Source organism: Myotis myotis, unplaced genomic scaffold (genome assembly GCF_014108235.1).
Source record: "Myotis myotis isolate mMyoMyo1 unplaced genomic scaffold, mMyoMyo1.p scaffold_m19_p_3, whole genome shotgun sequence".
Lineage (NCBI taxonomy): Eukaryota > Metazoa > Chordata > Mammalia > Chiroptera > Vespertilionidae > Myotis > Myotis myotis.
In genome coordinates this window covers 29,750,806-29,777,606 of record NW_023416335.1, presented here as the reverse complement: position 1 = coordinate 29,777,606, position 26,801 = coordinate 29,750,806, and the positions used below count along the sequence as shown (strand labels likewise).

The window sequence follows — 26,801 nt, the reverse complement described above, 5'->3', positions numbered from 1 at the left end:
CACATTGATGTTTATGTATTTTTTTCTAAATGTTTAGTTATAATCAGTGAGGGAAATAGGCTTTAGTGGGCTTGCTTCATCTTGGCCATGCTTATATATTTATCACACATAAATTTATAATGTTATTATGTGAAATCAATTGGTCTTTATCTTTATGGGTTGTGCTTTTCTTGTTCTATTCAAGAATATCTTTCTTATGAAAAAGAAAAAAAAAAAACCTCTCTTACCCTGCTGCTATAAATATATATTTTTACATATATTTTTAAGATTAGGTTTGATTTTTTTATAGTTAGAACTTTAAGCTACTTGGCATTCGTTTTTGATGTAGTGAAAATTAATAATTTAATTTTATAGTTTTCTATGCTGATAACAATTTTCCACACTTTATACAACAAAGGACCATGCTGCTGACTTTCTCCTACTTCTGAGTACATTGCCAGAAATGGACTGTTCTCCACATTTATCATTGGCTTTCCAGATGCTTCTTTAACATTACTTTCCTCTTGATGCCCTTCCTTGAGCACCCCTTCCAAGCAACATAGGTAGCTGCCTCTGTAAATTGGTTCTTGTGACTCTATAATACAAGTCTCTTTTATACAACTTATTTTGTTGTATTATAATCATGTATGTAGATCCTGATAGACTTCTGAACATAGAGAGAACACATTGAATGCATCTTAATCATTTCTGTATTCCAAACACAATGTCCTTAATAAATTGCCAGCTCTATGTAATTATCAACCAGTAGCAGCCTCAGGAGGATTAATAGAAAGCAGACTGATAGAATATTCTTAAATTCATCAAATACTATAATACATGCCCATGTTAAAAATGTACCAGTAGACTTGGTAAATAGGGTCACAGGCAGTTGCCTCATTGATTAGAGGATATTAATGTCACATTTTATATGGTAATTAGGTTCTAAAGTTGGCATGTAATGTGAGAGTCACAATAAAAATGACTGACTTTGGAAAATCCCTTATATTGCTCATAAAGAATGACATACATGGTTTTAATATATATAACTCTATTTATATTCATACTAGAGGCCCGGTGCATGAAATTCATGCACTTGGGTGGGGGGTTGTCCCTCAGCCTGGCCTGTGCCCTCTCACAGTCTGGGAGCCCTAGGATGATGTCCAACTCTGGGGAGTGGGCCTAAGCTGGCAGTCAGACATCCTTAGTGCTGCCACAGAGGCAGGAGAGGCTCCTGCCACCACTTCTCTGCTCGCCAGCCATGAGCCTGGCTTCTGGCTGAGTGGTGCTCCCCCTGTGGGAGCGCCCTGACCACCAGGGGGCAGTTCCAGCATTGAGCATCTGCCCCCTGGTGGTCAGTACATGTCATAGAGACCAGTCGTTTTTTGCTGTTTGGTCAATTTGCATATTAGCCTTTTATTATATAGGATATATATGGATTTATGCATAGTGCATAAAACAAAATAAAGTACATAATATACATATTTTGAATTCTAAGAAAGTGGATTACATAAAATTGAATTTTTGGAAGTTCATTTATTCAGTCATTCAAACAATACTTATTGAGGATCTACTTGTGCCAGGCAAGTAGAAGCCATAGAGTTACATATTATCAAAAGGTCAGTAGTAGCCTAACACTACATTACAATGCCTATATTATTCATCTCACTATATCACATCATGTAGGCATTTCATATCATCACAAGAAGATGGGTGAGTACAGTGCAATAAGGTACTTTGAGAGAGAGAAGAGAGGCAACATTCACATTACTTTTATTACAGTAATAGAGGTCCAATGCATAAAAATTCATGCAAGAGTATGCCCTCCTTCCCCTGGCTGCTGGCATCGGCTTCCCTCCGGTGCCCGGGACCCGGGCTGCTTCCCTCCTCTGGCTGCCCTCCAGCACCCAGGATCTGGGTTGCTTCCCTCCTCCAACCACCTGCAGGTACCCAGGACCCGGGCTGGCTTCTCTCAGGCTGCCTGCTGGCACCTGGGACCCATCTGGCTTCCCTCCAGTCCCAGCTTCATCAGGAAGGACATCTAGAAGACGTCCAGTCTAATTAGCATATTGCCCTTTTATTATTATAGATATTGTTATAATAAGTATATTTTATTTACACTATTAATTATTAATCTTTTACTGTACATAGTTTATAAATCAAATGTTATTAAAAGTATATATGGGCTAAGCCAGTTTGACTAAATGGTTAGAGCATCAGATCTCAGACTGAAGGGTTATGTGTTCGATTCCGGTCAAGGGCATGTACTTCGGTGGCAGGCTCAATCTCCCCTGGTCAGGGTGAGTGTGGGAGACAACCAATTGATGTGTTTTTCTCACATCCATGTTCCTCTCTGTCTGTCTCTCCCCCTCCTTTTCACTCTGAAAAATCAATGGAAAAAATATCCTCAGGTGAGGATTAACAACAACAACAAAAACCCACACACACAAAAATATATACTTATATGGTTCAGTACTATCTGCAGTTTCAGGCACCCACTAGAGATCTTGGAATGTATCCACCATGGGTAATGAAGGGACTACCGTTAAATTATTTTTTTAAAAAGCAAAACAGGATAAGCAAAAATAGGTGTGAAAAGGGTGGTATGGAGGATGATTGGGTTGAGTTGTAATTTTAAGACAGGTTGTGAACAAAAGCCTCATTGAGCAAAATTTAAGTAAGGAATTCAAGGAGGGAGTTGATATGAGAGAAGAGCATTTCAGGTAGAAAAACAGCAAAGGCTCCGAGACAGAAGCATATCTGAATTGCAAGATGGCCAGTATGGCTGGAGTGAAGTAACTCTATAAGATGTTTAAATGAATTACCATTAATTGTAAAATGTTAATTCTAGAAAAGGGGTACTTTGAAATTATAAACTACAGCAATAGGCTAAATATAAAATCAGCAACAGGCTAAATATAAAATATCAATTATGAATGTACTAGATGCTTGATGCATGAAATTCATGCAAGAGTAGGCTTTCCTTCCCCCAGCTACTGGCACCAACTTCCATCTGGCACCCAGGACCTGGGCTTCCCTCGCAGCCCTGCCTTCGTCTGGAACAGTGGTTCTTAACCTTCCTAATGCCGTGACCCTTTAATACAGTTCCTCATGTTGTGGTGACCCCCAACCATAAAATTATTTTCGTTGCTACTTCATAACTATAATTTTGCTACTGTTATGAATCGTAATGTAAATATCTGATATGCAAGATGTATTTTCATTGTTACAAATTGAACATAATTAAAGCATAATGATTAATCACAAAAACAATATGTAATTATATATGTGTTTTCCGATGGTCTTAGGCGACCCCTGTGAAAGGGTCGTTCGACTCCCAAAGGGGTCACGACCCACAGGTTGAGAACCATTGGTCTGGAAGGACGGAAGGACATCCGGTCTAATTAGCATATGATGCTTTTATTATTTTAGATTGTATTATCTTTCTTCAAAAATCATTTACCATTTTTGGTAACTTTAGTCTGCTTAGAGTATAAGTAACGGGTAAGTATTTGCCTTTTCTGTAAGTGGAAAACGTAAGACAATTAGCTGTATTATTGCTCAAGGTAACAGAAATGGAAGACATACAACTGGACCCCGATTTCCTGACTTCTTAAATATAGTATCTTGTTCCACTGTGCTGAAACAAAATTAGCTAATGTTGGTTAAAGAATTTACTTTTTACTTTAGTAGGCCTTGTAGACCTGATTTCTATGATTATGCTGTTATTTGAAACTGTCATTTTGTGTTTCTGACCCCATCAGAATAGATTCTGAAAAAGATAAACTGACATTGCAAAGACGTGTCATGAAAGTCAGTGACATTTAAAGCATAGAATTTTTAGCCCAAGTGGATTTAAATTAATTTTATATGCTTGCAGGTGATTTTTATTTTCTATTTTTAGAACAAAGTTTTGCTTTAATATATTTACTTTCATATGTTGCTTACTTTGGCAAAATCTTCTCTTTTCCTTCCTAATCCTTCCTGAATTCTGTTTTGCTTTCCCTATTTTTTCTAGCATATGTACCTGTAATCATGACTGCCTTATAGTTAGACTATATTTCCCAGCCTCCTTTGTGGTTAGGAATAGTCATGTGAATGAGATCTAGCCAATGGAATGGAAGCCATAGTGATGTTAGCCACTTTGTAGCTTGACCCATACAAACCTCCCTTTGCCTATGACTTTTCCATGTCCCTTCCCATCCAAATCTGGATACAGAATACTCCAAGGCCCAAGAAGATGCAAAGTACATCATAATCAGAAACAATCATTTTGTCCTTACTGTGAGTAATATATTTCTTTTGTGTCAGCCACTGGGATTTGTGGTCTGCCTGTTATACCATCTTCAGTAACCATCACCCTTCATCATTTATTTGGCTTAATATTTTACATGTTGCTGCTGGACATTATTATTTATGGTACTCAACTAAGCCCAGCCTCCATTATTAGCAAACTTTATTCCTTCACTAGCAAAAGTTGTACATGTTTATATCTTCTGATGATAGAACTATTGGAATATTGCTTATCACACAATTTTAGACAAAATATAATGATCAGTGGTGCTCCCACCAAGTTAACTCTTTTTTTCTTTTGTTAATCCTTACCTGAAGATTATTTTTCCCCATTGCTTTTTTAGAGAGAGTGGAAGGGAGGGAAGGAGAGGGGAGAGAGACAGAGAGAAACATCTGTGAGAAACACACATCAACTGGTTGCCTCTCACAGGACCCCCTGACTGGGGACAGGGAGTGAACCCATAACCCAAGTATGTTCCTTGACTGGGATCGAACCCATGACCATTTGGTGTGCAGGCCGACACTCTAACCATTGAGCACACTGACCAGAGCAAAGCTTGTAACTCTTAATAACAGGTCTTTCAGAAATTTCTCAGAATCAATGAACATAGTTTTCCTCAGGGACAGTTAGTCCCCTATAACAAGTTAGCTGCCCCAAGAAATATTTTAGTATTTTTAGTAACTTTTTGGTGCATTTAATAATTATGAAGAATTGCCTCTCTTACCTCTAATTCTCCGGTGGGTGACTAATTGGTAACTAAATTTTGGAGAAAGATTAAAGGCTGATGACGGAGAAGATGCTTTCCCCCATGTGATAAATTCCATGGCCAGGGAAGTTGCTAAACTATGCCCCTTTCCTAATTATAGCTATTTTTAAAAAATCTATTTGGAATGGGTTAATAGTTTTTAATACCCAATTTCATAAAATGGTTGTCTTCATTTTTATTTAATTATAATTACTAGCATAACATACAGATTGTGGTTGTTTCCAGAAAAACTATCCTAAGAAATTAATAACTTAACCAGTAAACCGCTACAAAAGAACACAAATTAAACTGCTACAAAACAACACGAACAAGTAGGGGAAAGACTTACTCAGAGCTCCATTGCTAGTTCAAGGCCAACTCTCAAGTCCCACCCACACTTCAGGGTGCTTTTCTCTCTCTTGTGTATTTTGTAATTGTAAATGCAGACATCAACAAAAGTATGAATACCATTCCTTGTACCATTCAACCCAAATGTCCTTTCTTCTTTTTGTGTCCTACTCATCCTTTTAATCCAGAAAATTTCCACAGCCCAATAACAATTTATTGACCATATTGTCTTGAAATGAGTACCTATGAACCAGAGGTCACAGTTTGATTCTAGGTCAGGACACATGCCCAGGTTTCGGGCTCGATTCCCAGTAGGGGATGTTTAGGAGATGGCTGATTGATGATTCTCTTTCATCATTGATGTTTCTGTCTCTCTCTCCCTCTACCATCCTCTCTCTAAAATTAATTAAAAAAAAATTTTTTAAAAAGATACATTTAAGTGTCTATGAAATGAGCTTAATAAAAATTAACCTGCTTATTTCACATAGTTATAAAAATCTATTAGAATAATAACATGTGAACATGATTCAAAAGACAAAACAATGTCATGAAATGACTTTTAGAGCTGGGCCTTGGGCACTTCAGAGGATTCTATGTTTAGGCATCCGAACTGAAACTATGGTAGAGAAGATAACAGATTGGACTGACATAAGAGTTTATGTGAGAATGGATGATGATGAAGCTGGAATAATTATTGTGGGCAGAAATATAGGACTTTATGTAACATGCTAAGGTATGTGGATTTGATTGTTTAGGCTAGTGCAAGGCAACAGTATTGAAGATTTTTGAATAAGCAAATTATATCAACAGATTTATTCTTTGGAGAGATAAAATTTAGTAGATTAATTTTCCTCAATAATACCTTCTGGTATTTTAAGTGAGTCTTATATCCCAAGAAAAAATATTTTCAAAGGAATTACAATACTCATACTTTCTGTTTCCAATATAATAGATTTATGTTTTTCCATATAGTTCCTCGATTTGAACACCATTACTATACTATGTCATTACTATAAGCATACTTTAAATATATGTTATAAATATTTGCTACAATCTACTAGTCACTTATACTGCCATGTTTTTTAAATGAACTGAGGTAAGCAACCAGAGCTCATACAAAATCCATATCCTAAAATGTCACAAATTAATTATGTCACATGATGTGCAGTACAATTTTAAATTTCTATTTTATGACTTTCCATTAATAGAAACATGCATTCACTCATCAGAGTCCATTTTTATTCACAGCTATGAACTTAAAATCAGCTGAAAAACGCAAATAAATGTCCATGTAAATGATACTAAATCTGTTCTAATATTACTTCTTATAATAGTAAAGAACAGCAGTTAATTTTTAAAATAAATCAAAGTGTACAGATAAGGTAAAAAATTAAAATCTTGTCTTCCCATCCTCACTGCTGGTTGTTCAGTTATAGCTGTTCCCCATAGAATTTGTAGCACGCCTTTTACAGAATATTTCCCCCCTTTGTTTAACCCTTAAGAAACAAAAGGAAACAAAAGAGCGAGAATGAAGTTAATTGAGCTGCTGTATAAATGCCTATTTCTAAATTTGGAAGGGTCAACTATCTTTTACCTAAACCAGAGATGCTGCTGTTGTTACCAGAGGGAAGCATGCCTCATCTCCCCTTATAGCTAGTGGGAGTGAGTTTCCTAGGGCACCACTGGCCTTCCCTTTGCTCCTTTCCTGTTATTAATAATTCGTTAATTATAACTGTATCATTTTCACTTTCAAATTTTTTTCTTGTTATTTTATTTTTAGATGCATAGAAATATACAACCATTTAATCAAATAGTTTTTTGAATCACATTTTATTTGATACCACATTTTAGAATGTATTTGGATAAACTTTGGTTTTACAAACTGTGATTTTTGAGTTTCATTTTTTAAGATTTTTCTTCCAACACCTTGTTAGCATGAAGTGGAAATGGGATTTGCATTTGAAACACTAATATTCACTATTCAGTCAAGAAGCTTCCTTCTTTTAATTTCCATAAATGTCAGTAAATGCCTCTTTTCACCTCTGGGTGAATAGTCAATAGAAAAATCAATTCTGTGACAAATGAACAGCAACATGATTTTACATATGAATTATTTAACAAAGGCTATTTTTGTCCTAGAAGGGAAAGACTTCAGGTAAAAATCAGCAAGTTATTAATTTTCATTTATTAATATTATTCATAGAAATGCATATCCACGGGAAGTGAAGAAAATTTATATCTCCTTTTTAATTAGTTCATCTCATAAAACTCTATTAATGACAATAGAATGCCATTAGTAAATAGATATGTAAGTAATAAACTTCATTAAGCCTTTAAATTATATTGTGTGTTCCTCTAGGTTGTAAGAGATTTAGTGGTTTTTAACCTCTGGAAGTAAGTGAACTCATTAAAAATGTCCCACCTTAGATATAAAATTTGCATGAACTCAATTTTTACCAAACTCTTCACCAAACTCTTCATATCTAATTGGTATATTCTGGACATTAGAAGACACAAATACTTCACAAATCCAGTTGGAAAAATGGAAACCACATTCACTTCTTGAACTGCTAAATATTAAATCAACAAAATTTTCTCAATAACAAAATAAACGCATTGTTTTAACCCTCATACTGAGTTGTTGAGGTAGTAATTTTCGGTGTAGTAAGTAGCACTGTTTCTAAGGATTACTGTTTCAATGAAAGAACATTCTTGTTAAAAACCTGCTGAAAGTCAGAGATTTTATTTGAGGATGAGTATCCTAGCCCATAGCGGATCATTTCTGTATCTGTTCACATGTGCTGGGAGCTTGCAATGGGGTGTTAAGAGGCATACCTATTTATTGAAGGTCGATGGTTTCGCTCCCTTTTGTAATCCATCCTTAAGAATAGAAAGGAAAATGTGCAGTTATAGGTACAACAAAAGCCCCATTTCAGGTGGTGTAAACTAATGGGGTGTAAGTTAAAAATACTGACCCCCCCCCCTTACATGCAGCCCACATGGGAGGGGCATGAATAATACTCTCTGGCCTCTGTGGAGTGGGTCCCTTTGTCAGTTTCTTTAAGGCGTCAGGTTGTCCCAGCTCCCTGTAAACTGCGACTCGGTGCTTTCTCATACTGAGTCACGAACCCTGCAGCTTTCAGATCTCTTTCAAATGTCAAATTAAAAATCAGAGTAATGTATAATATATTATTAAATTCTCTATCAAAAGATTTTATTTTCAAAAACTTTTAAGTTGACAGCCTGTGCCATTTTCTAGAAGCCTGGGTTTTGTGCCTGTTATAGAATAATACCATTTTTTACCCATGCTATCCAAAAATAATAATTTTGGGGCATAAGATGCCTTAGTCCTTTCAGGTTGCTATAACAAAACACCTCAGACTGGCTGCTTGTATCCTATAGAAATGTATTCCTCACAGTTCTGGAGGCTGGAAGTCGGAGATCATAGAGCTAGCATGGCCAGGGAAGAGCTATCTTACAGGTATCAGAGTTATCACTCTGTCCTCACGTGGCTGAAGGGACAAGGGAGCTCTGTGCATTCCCTTTTATAAGGGCACTAATCTTACTCATGAGTGCTCCACCCTCATGACCTAATCACCTTCAAGAAGCCCCACTTCCAAATATCATCACATTAGACTTTAGGATTCCAACATGTGAATTTGGGGGTCTCAAACATTCACACCATAGCATACGATAAGCTTATTTGAATACTTAAGGCATTGCATTCTTTGACCACCATGAAGTCCATGGTAGCTGTTCCATTCCCTTCAGTGATCCCACTCACTAGTCATTCAAACCCATCTAGGCATGTCTGGATCCCCCCCCCACACACACCCTATGGGATTTCAGAGCTGCAGAGTCTTTTTAATAAGTTCCTAGGGATTTATATTGTTTGAAAGGGCACGATATAAACTTTATCTCAAATATGAGATTTGTCCAGGGTCAGTCTGGTCTTACTTCAAGGCACTTTCTTCCTTCCCCTCCCTTGGTCTCGATGGAGGTGAGGTGCTCCATTGCTCCTAAGTTTAAAAAAAAAAAATGAAACCACAAGTCTAATATAGAGGCATACCTCAGAGATATTGTGGGTTTGTTTTTAGACCATCACAACAAAGCAAATACAGTCATCATTAAAATATGGCAATAAAGCAAGTCACACAAATTTTTTGGCTTCCCAATGCCTATAAGTTATGTTTATAGTATACTTTAGGATATTAAGAGTGTGATTACATTATGCCTAAAAAACAATGTGCATACCTTAATTTGAAAAGACTTTATTGCTGAAAAGTACTAACCATAATTTGAGGCTATAGACAAATTGTCATCTTGATGCAGGGTTGCTACAAACGTTCACTTTATAAAAGACACAATATCAGTGGCGGGCAATAAAAAGAGGTATGCCTGTATTGTGGTAACATCTGTTCCTTCTCTCAAACATGCATTCAGGCATTCACACGTTAATTCCTTTTAAACCCTCCATGTAAGTGAACTGGATGCATTGTGCTGTGTAGAGATTGATTTACTCATTTTGGACTCTAGGACACCCATAGTCTTATCAAACAGTAACTAATTCTACTCACAGGGAATTCTGCTCACATTGATCAGCATTTTTCTCACTTTGATAATATATATGATCCTTTTTAATTGGAAAAAAATTGTCCTTGATTCTTAACATTTCTTAAATTACTTTATTGTAATGTTAAGATGTTACATAAAATCTCTTTATTCTTTTAGCTCTCATTACAGCTGTAAAAACCAAAGCACATTTAAAAATTCAGTAGAACAGAAACCTACAAAAGCAAAAATATTAAAATTTCTACATTTTATATTAGGTATGATTCTGTTTAGCTGACATGAAATTACTGTTGAAATATGAAGATGGTACTGACGCAGATTCCATGAACTTCAGGACCCTTTTGCCATCTTGTGCAGTTGGTTTTACCCAAGTCTCTGTCCCTTTTTTTTTCTATTTGAATTGCTGTGCAACCGACACTGTCAGATCATTTAGCTTTGTCTTAGAGAAGGATGCCTACTTGCATATTAAATATATCACTCTTCTTAACCTGCAAGAATACAAATAATATTACTTATGTCAATCTGCTTGTAAATAAAACACCAAGTCAGAAAATAAAATCTCACAGACTGCCAGCTTAAAAAGTAGGGATTCAAATGATTTAAAGTACAATTACATAACTTTTTAAAAATATTATAAAAATCAAAATGCAAAAATCTTAGATTGTCCCAAGAACTTAAGAACCCCTGAAAATATGTATCAAACCCAAATTTCAAAAACATTTAACAGTTACTTAAATTATTCACTAAAATCTGTGTATACCCTTTTTACTTTTCTCCTAAAATTCAAAAACCTCTAGACCAGTGGTTGTCAACCTGTGGGTCACGACCCCTTTGGGGGTCGAACGACCCTTTCACAGGGGTCATCTAAGACCATCGGAAAACACATATATAATTACATATTGTTTTTGTGATTAATCACTATGCTTTAATTATGTTCAATTTGTAACAATGAAAATACATCCTACATATCAGATATTTACATTAAGATTCATAACAGTAGCAAAATTACAGTTATGAAGTAGCAATGAAAATAATTTTATGGTTGAGGGTCACCACAACATGAGGAACTGAATTAAAGGGTCGCGGCATTAGGAAGGTTGAGAACCACTGCTCTAGACCTTTCATCATTTTTTCCTGAATAACTTTCTTTAGTTAAAATCAAATATAAATCATAGTTATGTTATAAACCCAGTGTATTGCTCAGTGTTTTGAGAGCTTCATGTTAATAACATGTCAACATAAATATGTTATATTTATTTATTTATCAAATATGTTTTATTGATTTCAGAGAGAGAAAGGGAGAGGGAGAGAGATAGAAACATCAATCAATGATGAGAGAGAATCATTGATCAGCTGCCTCCTGCTTTCCCCCTACTAGGGATCGAGCCCACGACCCAGGCATGTATCCTGACTGGGAATCGAACTGTGAGCCTCTCGTTCATGGGGTCAGCACTCAACCACTGAACCACACCAGCTGGAGAAGACTATGTTATATTTATATAGGAACCTAAATTGCGAGAGGTGGATACATTTAACAGTGTCTGACTGAGTCATTAGGATAACTATAATTCAGAATGTTTAGAAATTTTCTCAACTCAAACAGCTAACAATGACAAAGTCATAATAGCCCACATTTTATAGAGCTCGCACTTTTAAGTAGCTCATGTAACACTTACTCTTCCTTTTGTCCTTTTGAGGTAGATTGTTATTATTGTGACCCCAGTTTACAGATGTGGAAGCTGATAGACTTCTGCAAGGTTACACAACTATCAGGTGGCACATTTAGGATTCCAGTCCAGGTCCTCTGACTCAGAAGTCCAGGTTGTCAACTATACTGTCTGTTCAACCAACCTCAACATCTTCATAGGTTGTAATTTCCTGTTAAAAAATGAAGTCCAATGTCTATATCAAGTCTTGTAGAAATACCTCTCCCTGCCTGTTTCCCCCCATTTCCATATAATTGACCATCTCATTTTTCAAAATTTAGTTCAAAAGTTACCACCTCTCTGCCCTGGTCGGTGTGGCTCTGTTGGTTGGTACATCATCCCATCCACCAAAGGTGGTGGGTTAGATTTCCGGTTAGGGCATCTCTCTCTCTCTCTCTCTCTCTCTCTCTCTCTCTCTCTCTCTCTCTCTCTTTCTCTCTCTCTGAAATTAAAAAAAAAAAAGTTATCACCTCTCTGAAGTCTCTATAGACCTTCGTCCATAGAGTTTGCTTGCCCAGAGAAGTTCTTCCTTCTCTCTAAAATGATATAAAGAAAAAATAAGAAAGGTTAAAAAAACAAAACAAAAAAACCTCCCTCTTTTTTACTCACTCCGTCTCTATTCCATGGGCAGCACATTAAGACACTTGTGTGAGTTGCTTTTATACAAACTTCCTTTAAAAGCAGGCCATCTCATACCCAAAGGTTCAGATGTGTGTAACACTTTAGTTCTTAGTTATAACACTTGCCTTCTGCTTCTGAAAGGTGGTTTGTGTACAGACACTATTATATAAAACATGCCAGAAAATAAATAAGTGGGGTGGAAATCTATCTTTTAAAACAGTGGAAAACAAGATTTAAGTTAAAATACACCAATACGGTATCCTTATCCTACAAACAAATCCACATAAATGAGACCTGGGGGAAGCCAGCTGACTCTGAGCCCACATTGCAAGCAGCATCCCTAACCCCAGAGTTATTTCTTCTCTTTCAGAAAATGTTTCCCTTTCAATATCAATAACAAAATTATTGTTAAAAAATCATTATCGCCTTTTTAATGATAATATTTTTGTGAAATATCAAATAATAGTAAGGGAGGCTGTGAGGGTGCTTGTTATTAGCAATGGGTTGTGAAATTTAAAGAATAGAGAAACATGATTTAGATGTTTTACAGTGCTGAATAATATTATAAATACTTTTTGTTGCTTATAACTTGACCACCATTTAAGTAATATTCATAGCTGTATTTGATATTCTAAAATATGAAAGCTCTTAACTGTGACAACTATCATTCTTATACCTCACAATCTAATAAATTTAGTGAATCTAACCAAGGCAGATTAAACACCATTGGTCAAAGGACACTGTCCTCATCTTCTGATCTTCTGTATATTGTCTCATACATCATGATTTCAAAATGCCTTCTGAACTTCAGTATTGATAGTAATGATCTATCAGATATTCTTACACGGAATTTTAAGTTTCATTTAAAAAATAACCTGTGAAGATTCTGTTTTGTTTTGTAATTGAAGATCAATAATGTTAATATTTTAGCATCTCCTTTATGCCATTCTGGCAACTATCTTTATATACCTATTAAATTTTACTCAATACCTATTAATCTCCATAATAGAAAATAAAGTTCCATGGGCTCTCTCAATAAAAGGGTTTATACTGAGCACTAGTTGATTATTGCAAATATCAGTCAAATTTGTGCTTATCAGGGAAGCCTAGAGAGCTCTGTTATTGACTCAAAGATGGCATTCTTCTTTGCTCACTACATTATTCAAGACATCAATACCTTCGTTAAGAAAGTGCTTTGTCATGGTGTGTGTGTATGAGTTTCACCTTTTATAATATACTTGGGAATTCAGATTTTTAAAATAAATACTGAGAAGCTTTGAAAGGGTAGAGAGCAATTTTTTTTTTTTTTTTTTTTTTTAGTGAAGCAATGACTTAGGGGACTTAGAACATTGTATGTCAGAATCTCTCCCACCAAGCCTAGTTCAGATCAGCGGTCACTCTCAGCAGATTGGGGTAGCCTCTATGGAGTGACTCAGTCTGCAAATCTGTTCCTATCATGAAGGTCTTCGCAGAGGGTCACACCTCGTATATGTTTTTGGTCACTATGAAAAGCTACTGGCAAGAGTCTAGGATTGAGAAGAAATATAAAATGGGTATATTTTATGCTTGCTTGGTATCAGGACAGTTGTATGTTCACATTAGTATGAAGATAAAGCCAGCACATGCCATCAGGCCACAGAAGAGCAATGCCAATGACTAGGTGGAGATCTGGATTCTGTTTGTCTAGTTTTTCTGCTTTACTGTTTTGTTAGGAGTTGATTCCATTTTTTAGTCTTTTTTGTACCTTCCTTGGTTTCTTTTAGATTAATTGAATATTTATTTCACTTATTTATTATATGTTCTTACTATGTTCTTGTTGTAGTTTCACCAGAGAATAAAACATGCACCTTACGTATTGCATTTTAACAGATTTTATTACTCATACTATTTTCCTAATACTTCTAGAACTTTAGAGCCTCTACTCCATGGAACCCCTCCTGGTTTTAGTAGTTATTGGTGGCATCCATTCTTGTTTTACATATAATTTTAAGTCCATAAGACATTGCAAACATGTAATTTATATCCACCTATGCATTTAATCCCACTGTTCTTCCTTCTCTCTAAAATTTCAATTTTTTCCACGTGGTATCATTTTCTCTCACCTTCAAAACAACACACACATGCATAAGACTGTTGATGCCAAGTTACCTCATCTTTGTTTGTCCAAAAATATTTTCATTTCATTTTCATTTTTGAAATCAGAATTCTAGGTTAAATTACTTTCTTTCAGAACTTTAACCTCTGATTTGTTGTTGTCTGTCTTCCAATGTTACTGTTTAGCAGTCAGCTTCCGCTCTCACTGTCATTCCTTTGAAAATAATGTGTCTTTTCATCTGGATTTTTAAAGTTTACTCTTTCTTTTGTCTTTGGTCTTTGGCATTTTTAATATGATATGCTTTGCATTTTCTTATTGTTGGTGATGCTGTGTGTGTTCATCTTTTGTGTGGTTTACTGAGCTGATTAAAAATGTGAATTGATTCTATTAATGAGCTTTGGAAACATCTCTTTGACAATTGCTTGGCCACATTCTTTGTATCTCATCTATTTCAGATACTCCTTTATGCTTATGTTCATTCTGCTATTTCTTACATTTGCCTTTTTTCCCCTCAGTTCTCTTAAATATTTAATCATAGGTATTTTAGTTTTTATCTGCTAATTCTAAATCTGGAACATCAGTGAATCTGTTTTATCTTTTGAATTTTGGTAAATTTCCTTATCTCTTCAACATGTATAGTAATTTCTGATTGCATGGTAAGCATTGTGTGTAAATAATAGATTCCATAGATGATGTTTTCTACACAAAAGTTTATCACCATCCTTTGTTAGGAAGAAAAGGCAAGGGTGATCACATCAATCCAATCACAAATTCAGTGGTGTTGGAGAACCAGTCTACCTCTTATTGTCCTCTGATCCTCAGCTTGCACCTTCCTGTGCTTAAACTGAGAACTTAACAGGCCCCTTAGCACTGAAACATTACAGTAGCTCTAGCTCTGTAGTTGAGAGCTCAAGTCTCCAGCCATGTGCCCCACTCAGTCTTAAAGCCCAAAAGTCTTTAAGATGAGACTAGTCAGGTGCTTGAGGCTATCATCTCCCTGTTAAATTTCTGCTTCTGAAAGCATTTCTGTCGTTGTAAGACATTTCACTCTACTTCTTACACAAGGTTTTGGCCCAAGCCACCACTTATTCATACATTTGAAGAACTTAACAAATGACCCTTTGAGAAAATGCCCATGCATTTGAGGATTCTCAAGTTTTAATTGGTCTCTCTAGTTCCATGCACCTGCAAAATATTGTTTATAATCTCTTTCTTCTATAATGGACTCTCTAGACCTCAGAAGAACATAATTGGCAAATGTCCTTGAAAGTAACAAAAAAGAAGTTAGTAATTGTTTACTCAGAAAGATTTGCTCCATCCAGAACTGTGGTTTCTCTAGTTCACAGTTTTGCTAGAGCTTTGTGATGTTTTAAAAACATAATTTTTGTAATTCATTCCCTTTTTTATCATTTTACCATGGGGTGATAACCTTCCATGGCCTACAATATTCAATGCAGAAGAAGTTCCTTGTTTTTTTTTTCCTAAATATTGTAGATCAACATGAAGTTCTATTACTTTAAAAAGATGGTTTTCAAGGAAATTTGGGGGAAATAACCAACTTAGATGGTAGAGGTACCCTTCCATCAATTAAATATTCTCTCATAAAATTAACCCAGTAATAGCATTTTTCAGAGATGGCTGTTATATAAGGAAAGTGTGCCAAGGAATGAATATATATATATATATTAATAAAAGCAAAACATGCAAATTGACTGCACCTCTGCTACGCCCAAGCCACGCCCACTAGCCAATCAGAGTGACTATATGCAAATTAACCCAACCAAGATGGCAGCCGGCAGCCATGGAGCTGGAGCAAGCAGGAGACTTGGTTGCCCCAGCGATGGAGGAAGCCAAGCTTCCTGCCTGCCCTGCTCAGCTGTGGCCTCAGCTCAAGGCAACAAAGTTTCAATTATAGAAGATAAATAAATCCCAGATACCTGCTTCCAGCCAGCCTCCACTGGCAGCTTGGGTGGCTGGGGGCTGTGGCCAGCCTGCAAGCAGCCATCAGCCCCTCACCCAGGATGGCTACACCCTCATGGGGTGAGGATCCCCACTAGGGGGCTTGGCCAGCCTGCAAACAGCCATCAGCCCCTCACGCAGACTGGCCAGGCACCCCAGAAGGACCTGCCACCCTGAATGGGGTGTGGCCAGCCTGAAAACGGCCCTCAGCCCCTCACCTAGGCTGGCCAGGCACCCCAGCAGGACCCCCACCCTGATCCAGGACACCCTTCAGGACAAACCAGCCAGCCCCTACCTGTGCACCAGGTCTCTATCCTATATAATAAAAGGGTAATATGCAAATTAACCCTAACAGCAGAACAACTGGGAATGACTGGTCACTATGACACACACTGACCACCAGGGGGCAGATGCTCAATGCAGGAGCTGCCCCCTGGTGGTCAGTGCATTCCCACAGGGGGAGTTCTGCTCAGCCACAGGCCAGGCTACAGCTACCAGTACAGCGGTGGTGGTGGGAGCCTCTGCCACCTCCTCAGCAGCACTAAGGATGTCTGACTGCCAGCTTAGGCCCAATCCCCTGGGGAGCGGGCCTAAGCCAGCAGGTGGTCATCCCCCAAGGGGTCCCAGACTCTGCGAGAGGGCATTGGCCAGGCTGAGGGACCCCCCTCCAGTGCACAAATTTTTGTGCGCCAGGCCTCTAGTGCATATATATATATATATATATATATATATATATATATATATATTCATTGAATATATACAGTGAATGAGACTGAAGCTAAATGTAATCAACACAGAATACACTGATGGAAAAATAGAGGCACTAGAGTATATTAATGGAGGAAACATACAGATTTTACTCAAGTGCCATTTAGAAAAAGACAAGAAAAGGAAGGTGATATAGAGACCCTGGTCTTTAGCGTGCTGGATAACAGTTGTTAAGTAAGTGACAATCACTGTAGAGTAATCATTAAGAAGGTAGATTCTGGAGCCAGCCTGCCTGGTCCCATAATTTTCCAAGTGACTTTGGAAAAATTACTTAACCTCTCTGTGCCTCAGTTTTCTCATCACAAAATGCTTTGTAGAGTCCTTAGGAGGACTGCATGAGTTAACACTTATAAGGTGCTTAGAAAAGTACCTGGCACATATTTAGCACTTTAAGGTGTTATTAAATAAATGGGGTTTTTTTGCACACCCTCCGGCCCCCTTCCTTGGCTCACTTCCCTAACAGCAGAGGCAATCTGGCTTTCATGAGTCTTCCCAGCAGGAGAATGTCTCCTTTCCCAGTCATTCTGGTGCAGTACTGGACGCTAGAGAGAAATACCCTTTAAAGTGGGGCATGCTGTTTCAGCAGCTTCCTTTCTATTGATGCCTGGAGGTTGCTTCAGGACCTGGACAATCACAGTCCTGTCTTCCACACTTAGGAGGTTTTTTTGTTTTGTTTTTTTCTGCTTGTTTTTAAAGTCAATTTGGGGGAACTCCTTTTGCTAAAGCCCAGCTCCTGAAATCTAGTTATGCACACTAGATATGGGTTTGACCCCCTGGCTTCTGTGTTTTAGCAGCGTGTCTCAATGTTCTGCCCATCAGCTTGATTCTGGGCTTTAAAATCTTTCTCCTGGGCGAACAATAGGCTGGGGCAGCCAGGTGGAGGAGCTGGTTTTAGAATTGTCCTGGAACAAGGACCGTCTGTGCTTCTTTCAAGTGCCTGTTGTCACAGGAGAGGAAACCATCTGTATCCTGCTTTGTTGTATCCTCTTTTGTCTTGATGAAGAGGATGGAGGTGGCACTGGCACAAAGTAGCCAGTTGGAGGTGGGATGAGCCATCTCATTTCCTCTAAATGCTCCCAGTGTTCCCATCCTCATGGATTGTTTATGACTAGAGTCTCATTCTGTTAAACCAGCGTACTCACTTTAGAATTGACAGGAAAAACAAAACAAAACAAAAAAACCTGTTTCTGCAATATCTAGCTGTTATGGATTACTGGCTGCTGGCAGAAGAGGGGCCCGTGGCAGTCCACGTAGCGTGGTTGTCCTGAAGTGCCCCAGCTCAGGGGAAAGCTTGGCCTCCAGGGCATCTCTCTTCAGATGCCCGAAGGAAACGAGGGGAAGTAGCTGCCACAACTGCACATTTTGGTATGGGTTTGACCTCCTGGCTTCTATGACCTCCTAACCTCTTCTGCAAAGGCCCCTAAAATTCCCACCTCTGCGGCCTCAAGGTCTGAGAGAGCACACAGCTGGTAGTTTAGGTCATAGCTTGAATTCACTGCCACAAAATAGCGCCTGCATGACACACCAGTGGGGTTGCAGATGTTCTCAAGCATGACTACCTGCCTCCACTGAGCTTGTTTGATATTTTAGTGGCTGTCCCTCACCACACCTAACTGTTGGAACCAGTTTCTACATTAGTGTGATCCTCTCTTAACATTGACCATGAATGGGCCCTCTTGAGTAAGAGGTGTCACATTACCTTAAAAGATATTGACTAATAACTGTGCATAGACTGAGTGGATTCTAGAATGAGGCGAACCTAGAGAAATCCAAGAACATCAGACAGAATTATAATTGTAATAAGTTAAATGAAGAGAAAGTACAAGGTGCTATAAGAATCCTATATAATAAAAGGCTAATATGCAGATCAACCAAAAGACAGAACAACTGGTCGCTATGATGCTCACTGACCACCAGAGGGCAGATGCTCAATACAGGAGTTGCCCCCTTGTGGTCAGTGCTCTCCTACAGGGGGAGCACTGCTCAGCCAGAAGCAGGGCTCACAGCTGGCGAATGCAGCAGTGGTCGCAGGAGCCTCCCCCGCCTCCACAACAGTGCTAAGGACCCCTCAGGGTATGTCCACCTGACAGCGGGGAGTGGCCTAAGCAGGCAGGCAGACATCCCCCAAGGGGTTCGTGACTGTGAGAGGGTGCAGACAGGGCTGAGGAACCACTGCCCGGCCCCCCAATGCATGAATGTCGTGCACCGGGCCTCTAGTGTAAGTAATAATAGAGTGCAAACAGACATTTAAGTCTTTCTTGTATCGCTTGTCAACCAGTGCACCTATCCTCAGTGTTCCACTGATTTTTCCCCCCCATTCTTCTGAATTCAGCGGCTCACAGCCAACCCAGTTGGATGCTATTTGCTGAGTGCTGGGGGTTTTATAGGGAATGAATGATGCCTCTTTTGACCCTGGTCCAGTCCTGTGACAACCAGGTGTTGCTATTATATATCTCGCTCATTCTCAATACATATTTGGTGTTACTCTCCCCCCTTTTTCCTCCCACAGGTTATCCATCAGCTGAGGCTCTCAGAGAATGAAAGTGTGGCCCTGCAGGAGCTCCTGGACTGGAGGCGAAAGCTCTGTGAGGAAGGAGAAGACTGGCAGCAGATTCTGCAGCACTCTGAGCCCAGAGTGCCTCCTCCACCTCCATGCAAAAAGCCCACACTCCTGAAGAAGCCTGCAGGGGCCCCCTGCAGCAAGCTGCCTTCCCAGTTCTGGGACACTACCATGTGATGTGATCCAGCTCACAGCATAAAACTGCCCAGTGATTCCAGGCAGCACCCACAGAAGGCTGCCTCTGATACTGCTGGGTGCTCTCTCCACGAATTTACACAGAAAAGCACAGAACACGGAAGTTAAATACCTGAGATTCCGTGTATGTGTGTGTGTGTGTGACTGTGACTGTGTATGTGTGTGTGTGACTGTGTGTGTGTGTGTGTGTGCGTGTGTTTTCTTACCCATTCCATGGGGATACACTCCAATTTCCAGGCTCCATGGTGATAGGGCCATGCTACTTCCATGTAGCAAGTGAAAGGCCATAAAAAGATATGGATGAGGTGAGAGAGGAAAGAGGGGTGGAGGAGAGGAGGGATTCATGCACACTATACACTTGTTCTTATATAGTCTGACTACATGTTTCTCGTACTCCAATTGTTTTAATACAATATACTCTACCGGACATGTGTTTTTATTTCTTTGTAGGCATTTGTGTTTTATCGTAATTACAAACCTGAAAATGATATACATGTTTCTTACTGTGTTTTATAACTTTATGTAATTGGTGGTGCTCCCTTTCTTCAAAATACAGATTTTTAAAAATTATTTCTAGATTTTTTTTCTTTTGCATACCATTTTTTTTTACCTAAAGTATCTAAGAATCTGGGGACTCTGCTGTTGTTTTAGCTTTGCCCTGCATATCTATATGGACCAAGTCCCATGTTTTATATTTCACTCATTGATTAGGAGGCAGTTCCTTCCTGTGGCCTGTATTTCTGGATATGTGGATTGTGAGCTCTTCAGTTAAATCTCATCCCCTGACTTCAGTATAGGTTACAGGAGATTTTGTGTCAGTCTGCAGGTATGGCTTCAACTTCATAGCTGTTGGGAGGAAAGGGCCATTCCCATTTAAAGGTCTGCACAGTGCAAATAAGCACGTGGAGATTTACTGGTTTCAGCAGCAATGCTGCATCACAAGTCAATTGTCCTCTCCGAGCTCCTCTGCATGGCTCACCTGCTGTATATCCTCACCCTCCTGTACTGCAACTGCCTGTTTGTTGATGTGCTTCTGCGGGCTGTCGGGAAGTTCCAAGCGGTGGCATCAGACCATTGTGTCTGGCTACTCGGACTCTCTATTCATACCAGCCTTTGAAAAGTTACTGTGCCAATAAAAGGGTACGACTCTGTTCTTCTGTGGTTTTATTTATTTGCTGCTGTTGTTATCTTCTTGTTATCTTCCACAAGGAATGCTTCCGATTCCTGATCAGAGCCATAGGGGCAATTAAGTAATCTCATTTATCCAGCGCCCTTATGATGTTCTTCTCACAACATTTTTGCAAGCTTCAGGCTCTAGGAGTTTGTTTTCAAATGAAGCTTTATGCGTATTTAGATAGAATTCTTATGCAGGCATATGTCTGTTTTAGAAATAACATGTTCATTGTTTAGGAGTAATAATAGACAAACAGGTCAGGAGATGACAGTTTGTTAATACAAATCCCACTCCAAGCTCAGGGGAGGCCACAGGGAGAAGCACTGGGATTGGTCAGGAGGCAGAGGGAGTGAGGGAACTCTCACTCTTGAAGGTTTTTTTGTGGTTTCATGGGGAAGAATGTGTGAGGCAGAGTATGCAGGCATGGAGTGGAGGACTTTGAATCATTTCAGCAGGCCCTGGGGTGCAGAGACTGAACCTGGCTCTTTGGTACCGGGTCCTAGGCAGGGGTGTGGCCTGAAGTGGGACAGGCCAATAAGAGATGTGGTTGAGGTGTGGGCTCTGGGTTGGTTGGAGTTGTTTACTCTCTCCAGGATTTGGCTAGCCCTGGAAGGGACAATATCTCCATGAAGAGCAAGGCCCAGATATCAAAGCATCAGAATACAGTAAAATAAAAAGCATAGTTAATACATGGCTAACTGGCAAATAACTGCACCATCCAACAATCACAGGAAGGCATTCTCCAAACCTCCAGCCAACAACCAAGCCCCACACCCTGCCTCTTCCTCCTCTATTTCCCTGGCATATGACTTCCTAACCTCAGCCACTAAGCAAAAGAAGAAGCCAACTTTCCTTAATTAATACACAGCTTCCTTGGCCATGCACTGCACATGGTAGGCACGTAATAACCTTGGTTGAATTCAAGTTTGAATTGGATGCCCCTCCCCAACACTCACAGTATATTAGACCAGAATGAACAGTGAACTTCTCAGGCATTACACCTTGTGAAAACTTGTTTCAAATGTGTACTGAGCACTTGACGTGACTCTTCTATATTATTTCTAATACTGGCATAGGACTCCATGGTCATTATTATCACCTGTGAATCATCATCCTGAAATTGAAGCTCAGAGCTTGAAGTAGGCTGTCAGAATGTAAACCCTCATCATTCTGGTGCCAAAGTCCATGACATTTTAATGAGTTTGCTACTGATTATATTGAAATACATGTTTAAAACTTCAAATTTAAATGACTTTAGGGGGCTACAACATTGTGTAAAACTGATGGCAGAGCAATGTAGGGAAAGCTTACATGAAGTAAGGAGTCCCAAGCACTGAGGATCCAAAGGACACTTGCTATTCCTATTGACATGATCACAGTTTGGGGCTTGTATCATCATGAGCTGAACCTGACAATCGCCTACTAGAGGTTCCATGAGCATCATGAAATAGTAAATATTTACTCTGTCCAGTAATCACTTGCCTCCTCTAACACTTGTTGACCTCCTGGAGCTAAAGGGCAAACCCCTTGAACATTTCCTAAAACATGATCTCCTAAGTCAGTAAGGTCTTCTGTGTGTAGGTGTTTGTTTTCTCCTCAGTGGAGGAAGACTTCAGTGCGTGTTAATCACTACTTTTTGTCTAAGTTGTTTAATGCTCATACGTGAAGTTCACTTGCAAATCTAAGATTTTAATTGGTTGTTGCTTTTATTAGGTAGATTTATGTAAGCATAATTCTACTAAAGTAGATACCACTACTTTAGTAGAACTGTCTGATTGTACCTGTTCTACGTACATGACAGAAAAATCAGCAAAGACTCAAAAGCATGCATAGCCATGACAGTATGAAATAAAATCCAAGTCTGTGTGTGTATTAAAGGCACACTCAGAATCATTATTTAATGATTACAACATTGTCAAGAAAATAAACAAAGGTACTATTATGGATAATAAAGCACTGAATGTTATTCCACATAAGCCAGATTTTGACAATTATGTATATTTGCTATATATTTAATGTATTTTAATTACTATTAGACCATATGGTATGAATTATGATATATTATTAGGCCTAAGACCTTATGTTTAGCAATATAATTAGCATGAATTATTACCCTATGTTCAAACACTGCCCAATTGCTTTTTTAAAAAAAATGCTTTATGAGGGGTCTCTAAAAACTATCAAAATGTTTGTAGTGGATTAAAATGATTTAAAATGTATTTTCTAGGGTGGAAAAATATATCATTACTTTTCTTAATAGTGGTATCTACTTTAGTAGAATTATGCTTGCATAAATCTACCCAATAAAAGCAACAACCAATTAAAATCTTAGATTTGCAAGTGAACTTCACATATGAGCATTAAACAACTTAGACAAAAAATATATTTTGAATTCCATAGTTTAAAAGGATGGATACATTTCTGTCAAAATTCTAGTGCTGCCAATTTCCAGCCAGACATCAAACTCAACTCATATCACAATAAAGGTCATGAGGTTATTATATAATAACATTTGAAAATGGGATACATTTCATCTACTGGTTATTACTCTACATGGCTAATTTATTTTCTAACTTTTATATATGTATCTTTAGTTAGAAATTAATATGATTTATTTTAATTTTCATCAGAAAATTTTCCACAGAAAGCTTCTTAAATTAACTGGGGAGGCGGGGGGAACGGGGGGGGGGGACCCAACTGAGTTCCAAGTAAAAGTTTCATGTAATTTTATTACATTTTTCAAATTGTTTTTAGCTGAATATAAAAATCCATGTAATGAAGAGACAAGCAATTATATTTCTATTTATTGTGCAATGGTAAATTCTCTAGAATGTTCATATTTTCCCAAAACAGCACTATTTTCAAAAAAGTAAGACTATGTTCTCCACCTCCATACTACTTCCTTTACATCTTATTCATAAACAATGACTTTATCAAAGAAGTTCTACTACAATCTTCTACTCATGTGAGTTACAAAGATACCCATATAGCAAAGGGTTGTAGCATGCTGAGTTACAGAGGGGAAAGAATTACCTTTGTAGTTTTTTACTTTACCTAAGTACTGCAAACCCCTGGGATGTTCCATTATGATGGTTTCAGGAAGTTTCTCTAAAATCCAGGTGCTCTGTAAAACTTTAAAGATGACTTTTTCAAAAGGTCAGTCTTATTAGATGCCTATAATATATCTTTATCACTTGTTCTAATTTCTCAGATCACTTTTCAGGTTAAAAAAACGTCTATACCTAAAATATCATTTGTGTTTCCTTTGACATCAGCACACTATAATACAAGCTTTATTTAGTTTAACATGTTACAATGGCAGAAGAAAATCTTGATGTCTTCTCATGAGAAAATATTAAAGGTGAAAAAATCTATGCATTCATTTCAATTGTTGTTTTATAAGAGGAACGCATCGAATGTGTCTCTTTTATCCTTTGAATGAGTTATCCACAGACATCCTGGTATATCTGCTAGCTTGCCTTTTCCTATAGCCCCAGGGAACATGTGCTGCTTCAAAGGAAGGCTGTGAGCTTACCCAGATGACATTTTCCTGATGTCACCACTTAGTTTCTCAAGTCTAAAGAAAATGAAAGAGAATGAAACTATTGATAAATTCCTAGGGGGAGATCAAAGCTCTAAAGAAAAGTGGAATAAAACCAAATTCAATCTGAGGTTTTCTGAGGTTTTGATCTCTTAATATTTCAGCAAACAAAGGGGCTGGAGGTCCATGATCTAAAACAATCGGTTGAAAAGTGTATAAGTTCTGTCACATTCTGAAGAGAGGTTTTCTTACTGAGCCTATTTTGGGGGATCTATTAAACATAATTCAATGAAACTGGTCCTTGTGTTACAACAGAAAGAGTAGGTCCACCTAACAGAGTCCCTATTATTGTTCGTCGACATTGTTACATAAAATATTTTTTAAAATTATAACAGTAACTTTTTGGATGCTTTTCTATTTCGATAGGTTGTGCATACATGTGCATTGTAGGGGAAATAGTTCTTCATTAAAATTTGCAATTAGAAGACTGTTGTCATTCCCTTGGGCTTAAAAGCTGTTATAAAAGGATAACATTCCATATTTTTAAAAAAGCAAGGAAAGTTCCCTAACAGAAGAGAAATTCATGTAGTAGTGGTCTCCACCAGGAAAGGTTGTCTAGGCTAGGGAAGTAGATAATTTGACATGACGTCATCTCAGTATGATTACTAGCCCCAGATGAAAAGACAAAACCTACAAAAGTGAAATACTTGGTTCCCAGAGCATTCAGAAGTCCAAGTTTGCCCACATTGACTCAAGCACAACAACAACAACAACAAAAACAAAACCTGATAAAAGTTACAAGTTGCTATATTTCCCAGTTTTACTCTGACAAATAATTTGTCTTAAGTGTCCACCTCTAAAGTCTAAAGAAAATGTTTATTACTCAAATAGGCTGATTTACAAACTACAGAATCTATGGCTTAACACAATGGATCTGTATTTGCATTTGCTCCCTTAAGTTATAGTCCTACACATGTTGACCCAAACAGTTAGCCAGAGACCAAAGGTTCTTCCATCTCATGTCTCCAACCTCCTCTTAGTCTTCAAAGGGCTTCTCATTTAGCCAGTAGAAAGGGATTAGAGCAGAGTGGAACACAGGGGAGTCATAACCTGCCTGCAAGTGGCTTATGTTGCTTCTGCTCACATCCTCCTGGCCAGAACGCAGATGTGAAATTGACTCAACTGGAAGGCAAGCTGGGAAAATGGCCCTACTCTATGACCGGGAGAGAAGGGGAATTATTTGGCAAACAACTAACTAGTATCTGTCACACTATGTGAGGTGGAGAACTCATAGTATAAATATCTAAAATCTATTTTATATTTTTTTCTGCAATAGAAGTTGCCTAGGCTACTCACCTTCCACCAACCATAGATGTAGACCCTCCCTGTGTCCATAAACCACCTGCCCACCTTTCCCCTAATGTCCCATGATAAGTCTTCCCTGACTGGACCCAGAGTTCATGGAAGGAGGATGGATGGGGAAGAGAGGAGAGATGGGAGAGTTCTCACTTGCCTGGTGGCTCCCCTTCTGGGCCTGGAAATGGAGCAAATCTGCCTTTCTCTCTTGGGAGAAGTAGAATTATTTGGGGATTCCCTCTAGGTCTTCTCTCTCACCAAGGCCTGGGCAGATGGATGCATCTCTACTCCCACTGCTGCTGGTAATCTCTCTGGAGCCCACGGACATCAGCAGGAGGAATGCCTCTCTTCCCCCTACATCTCCCTAATCTCTGTAGGAGACCCCATAAGACAGTGCTCTTGGCCCCTTAAAGTATGGTCTAGTGACCAGCACCAATGACATCACCTGGGAGCCCCATTCCCAGACCTGCTGAATCAGAGACTGCATTTTTCCAAGACTAGCAGCTAATATGAAAATTTGAGCAGCACTGCTCTGGACATGCCCATGCTGGCTCTTTCCATGTGGCCCACGTTGGGTGTTGGGAGCACCTCCATCTAGCACTGGCTCCAGCAGGGCGGGCTGAACTCAGTGCAGGAACACTCTTTGGCTCCACTCCCAAAGGCAGCAAACTCCAGTTTTGAAGGTTTCTCTAGGGGTGTCACACTCTGAGCCTGAGTCCCATTAGGTCTACGTAAGATACTGGCTCTCTGAGTCTCTCCACTGCATAAAATCATTTCCCCATGCTCTTGGGGGTCCTCATGAAGCCCCTCCCACTAAACCCAACACTGAAAGCTAGCACACATCCCACAACCCTCCCTAAAGATGGGATTTCATGTGTGGCCACAGAAATC

The 26,801-nt window shown here is 38.7% G+C and overlaps 1 protein-coding gene across 2 annotated transcripts in view; it reads left to right on the top strand.

The window, feature by feature from the left end:
- Positions 1 to 21,011, top strand: part of MYO16 (myosin XVI) — a 417,071-nt gene extending 396,060 nt beyond the window's left edge. For both annotated transcript variants that reach the window (XM_036301819.1, XM_036301818.1), the window contains one exon: positions 19,594 to 21,011. In XM_036301819.1, coding sequence (XP_036157712.1) covers positions 19,594 to 19,821 — 228 coding nt within the window. In that variant the 3' untranslated portion in view covers positions 19,822 to 21,011. The remainder of the gene's footprint in view (positions 1 to 19,593) is intronic.
- The last annotated feature ends 5,790 nt before the right edge of the window (positions 21,012 to 26,801 follow it).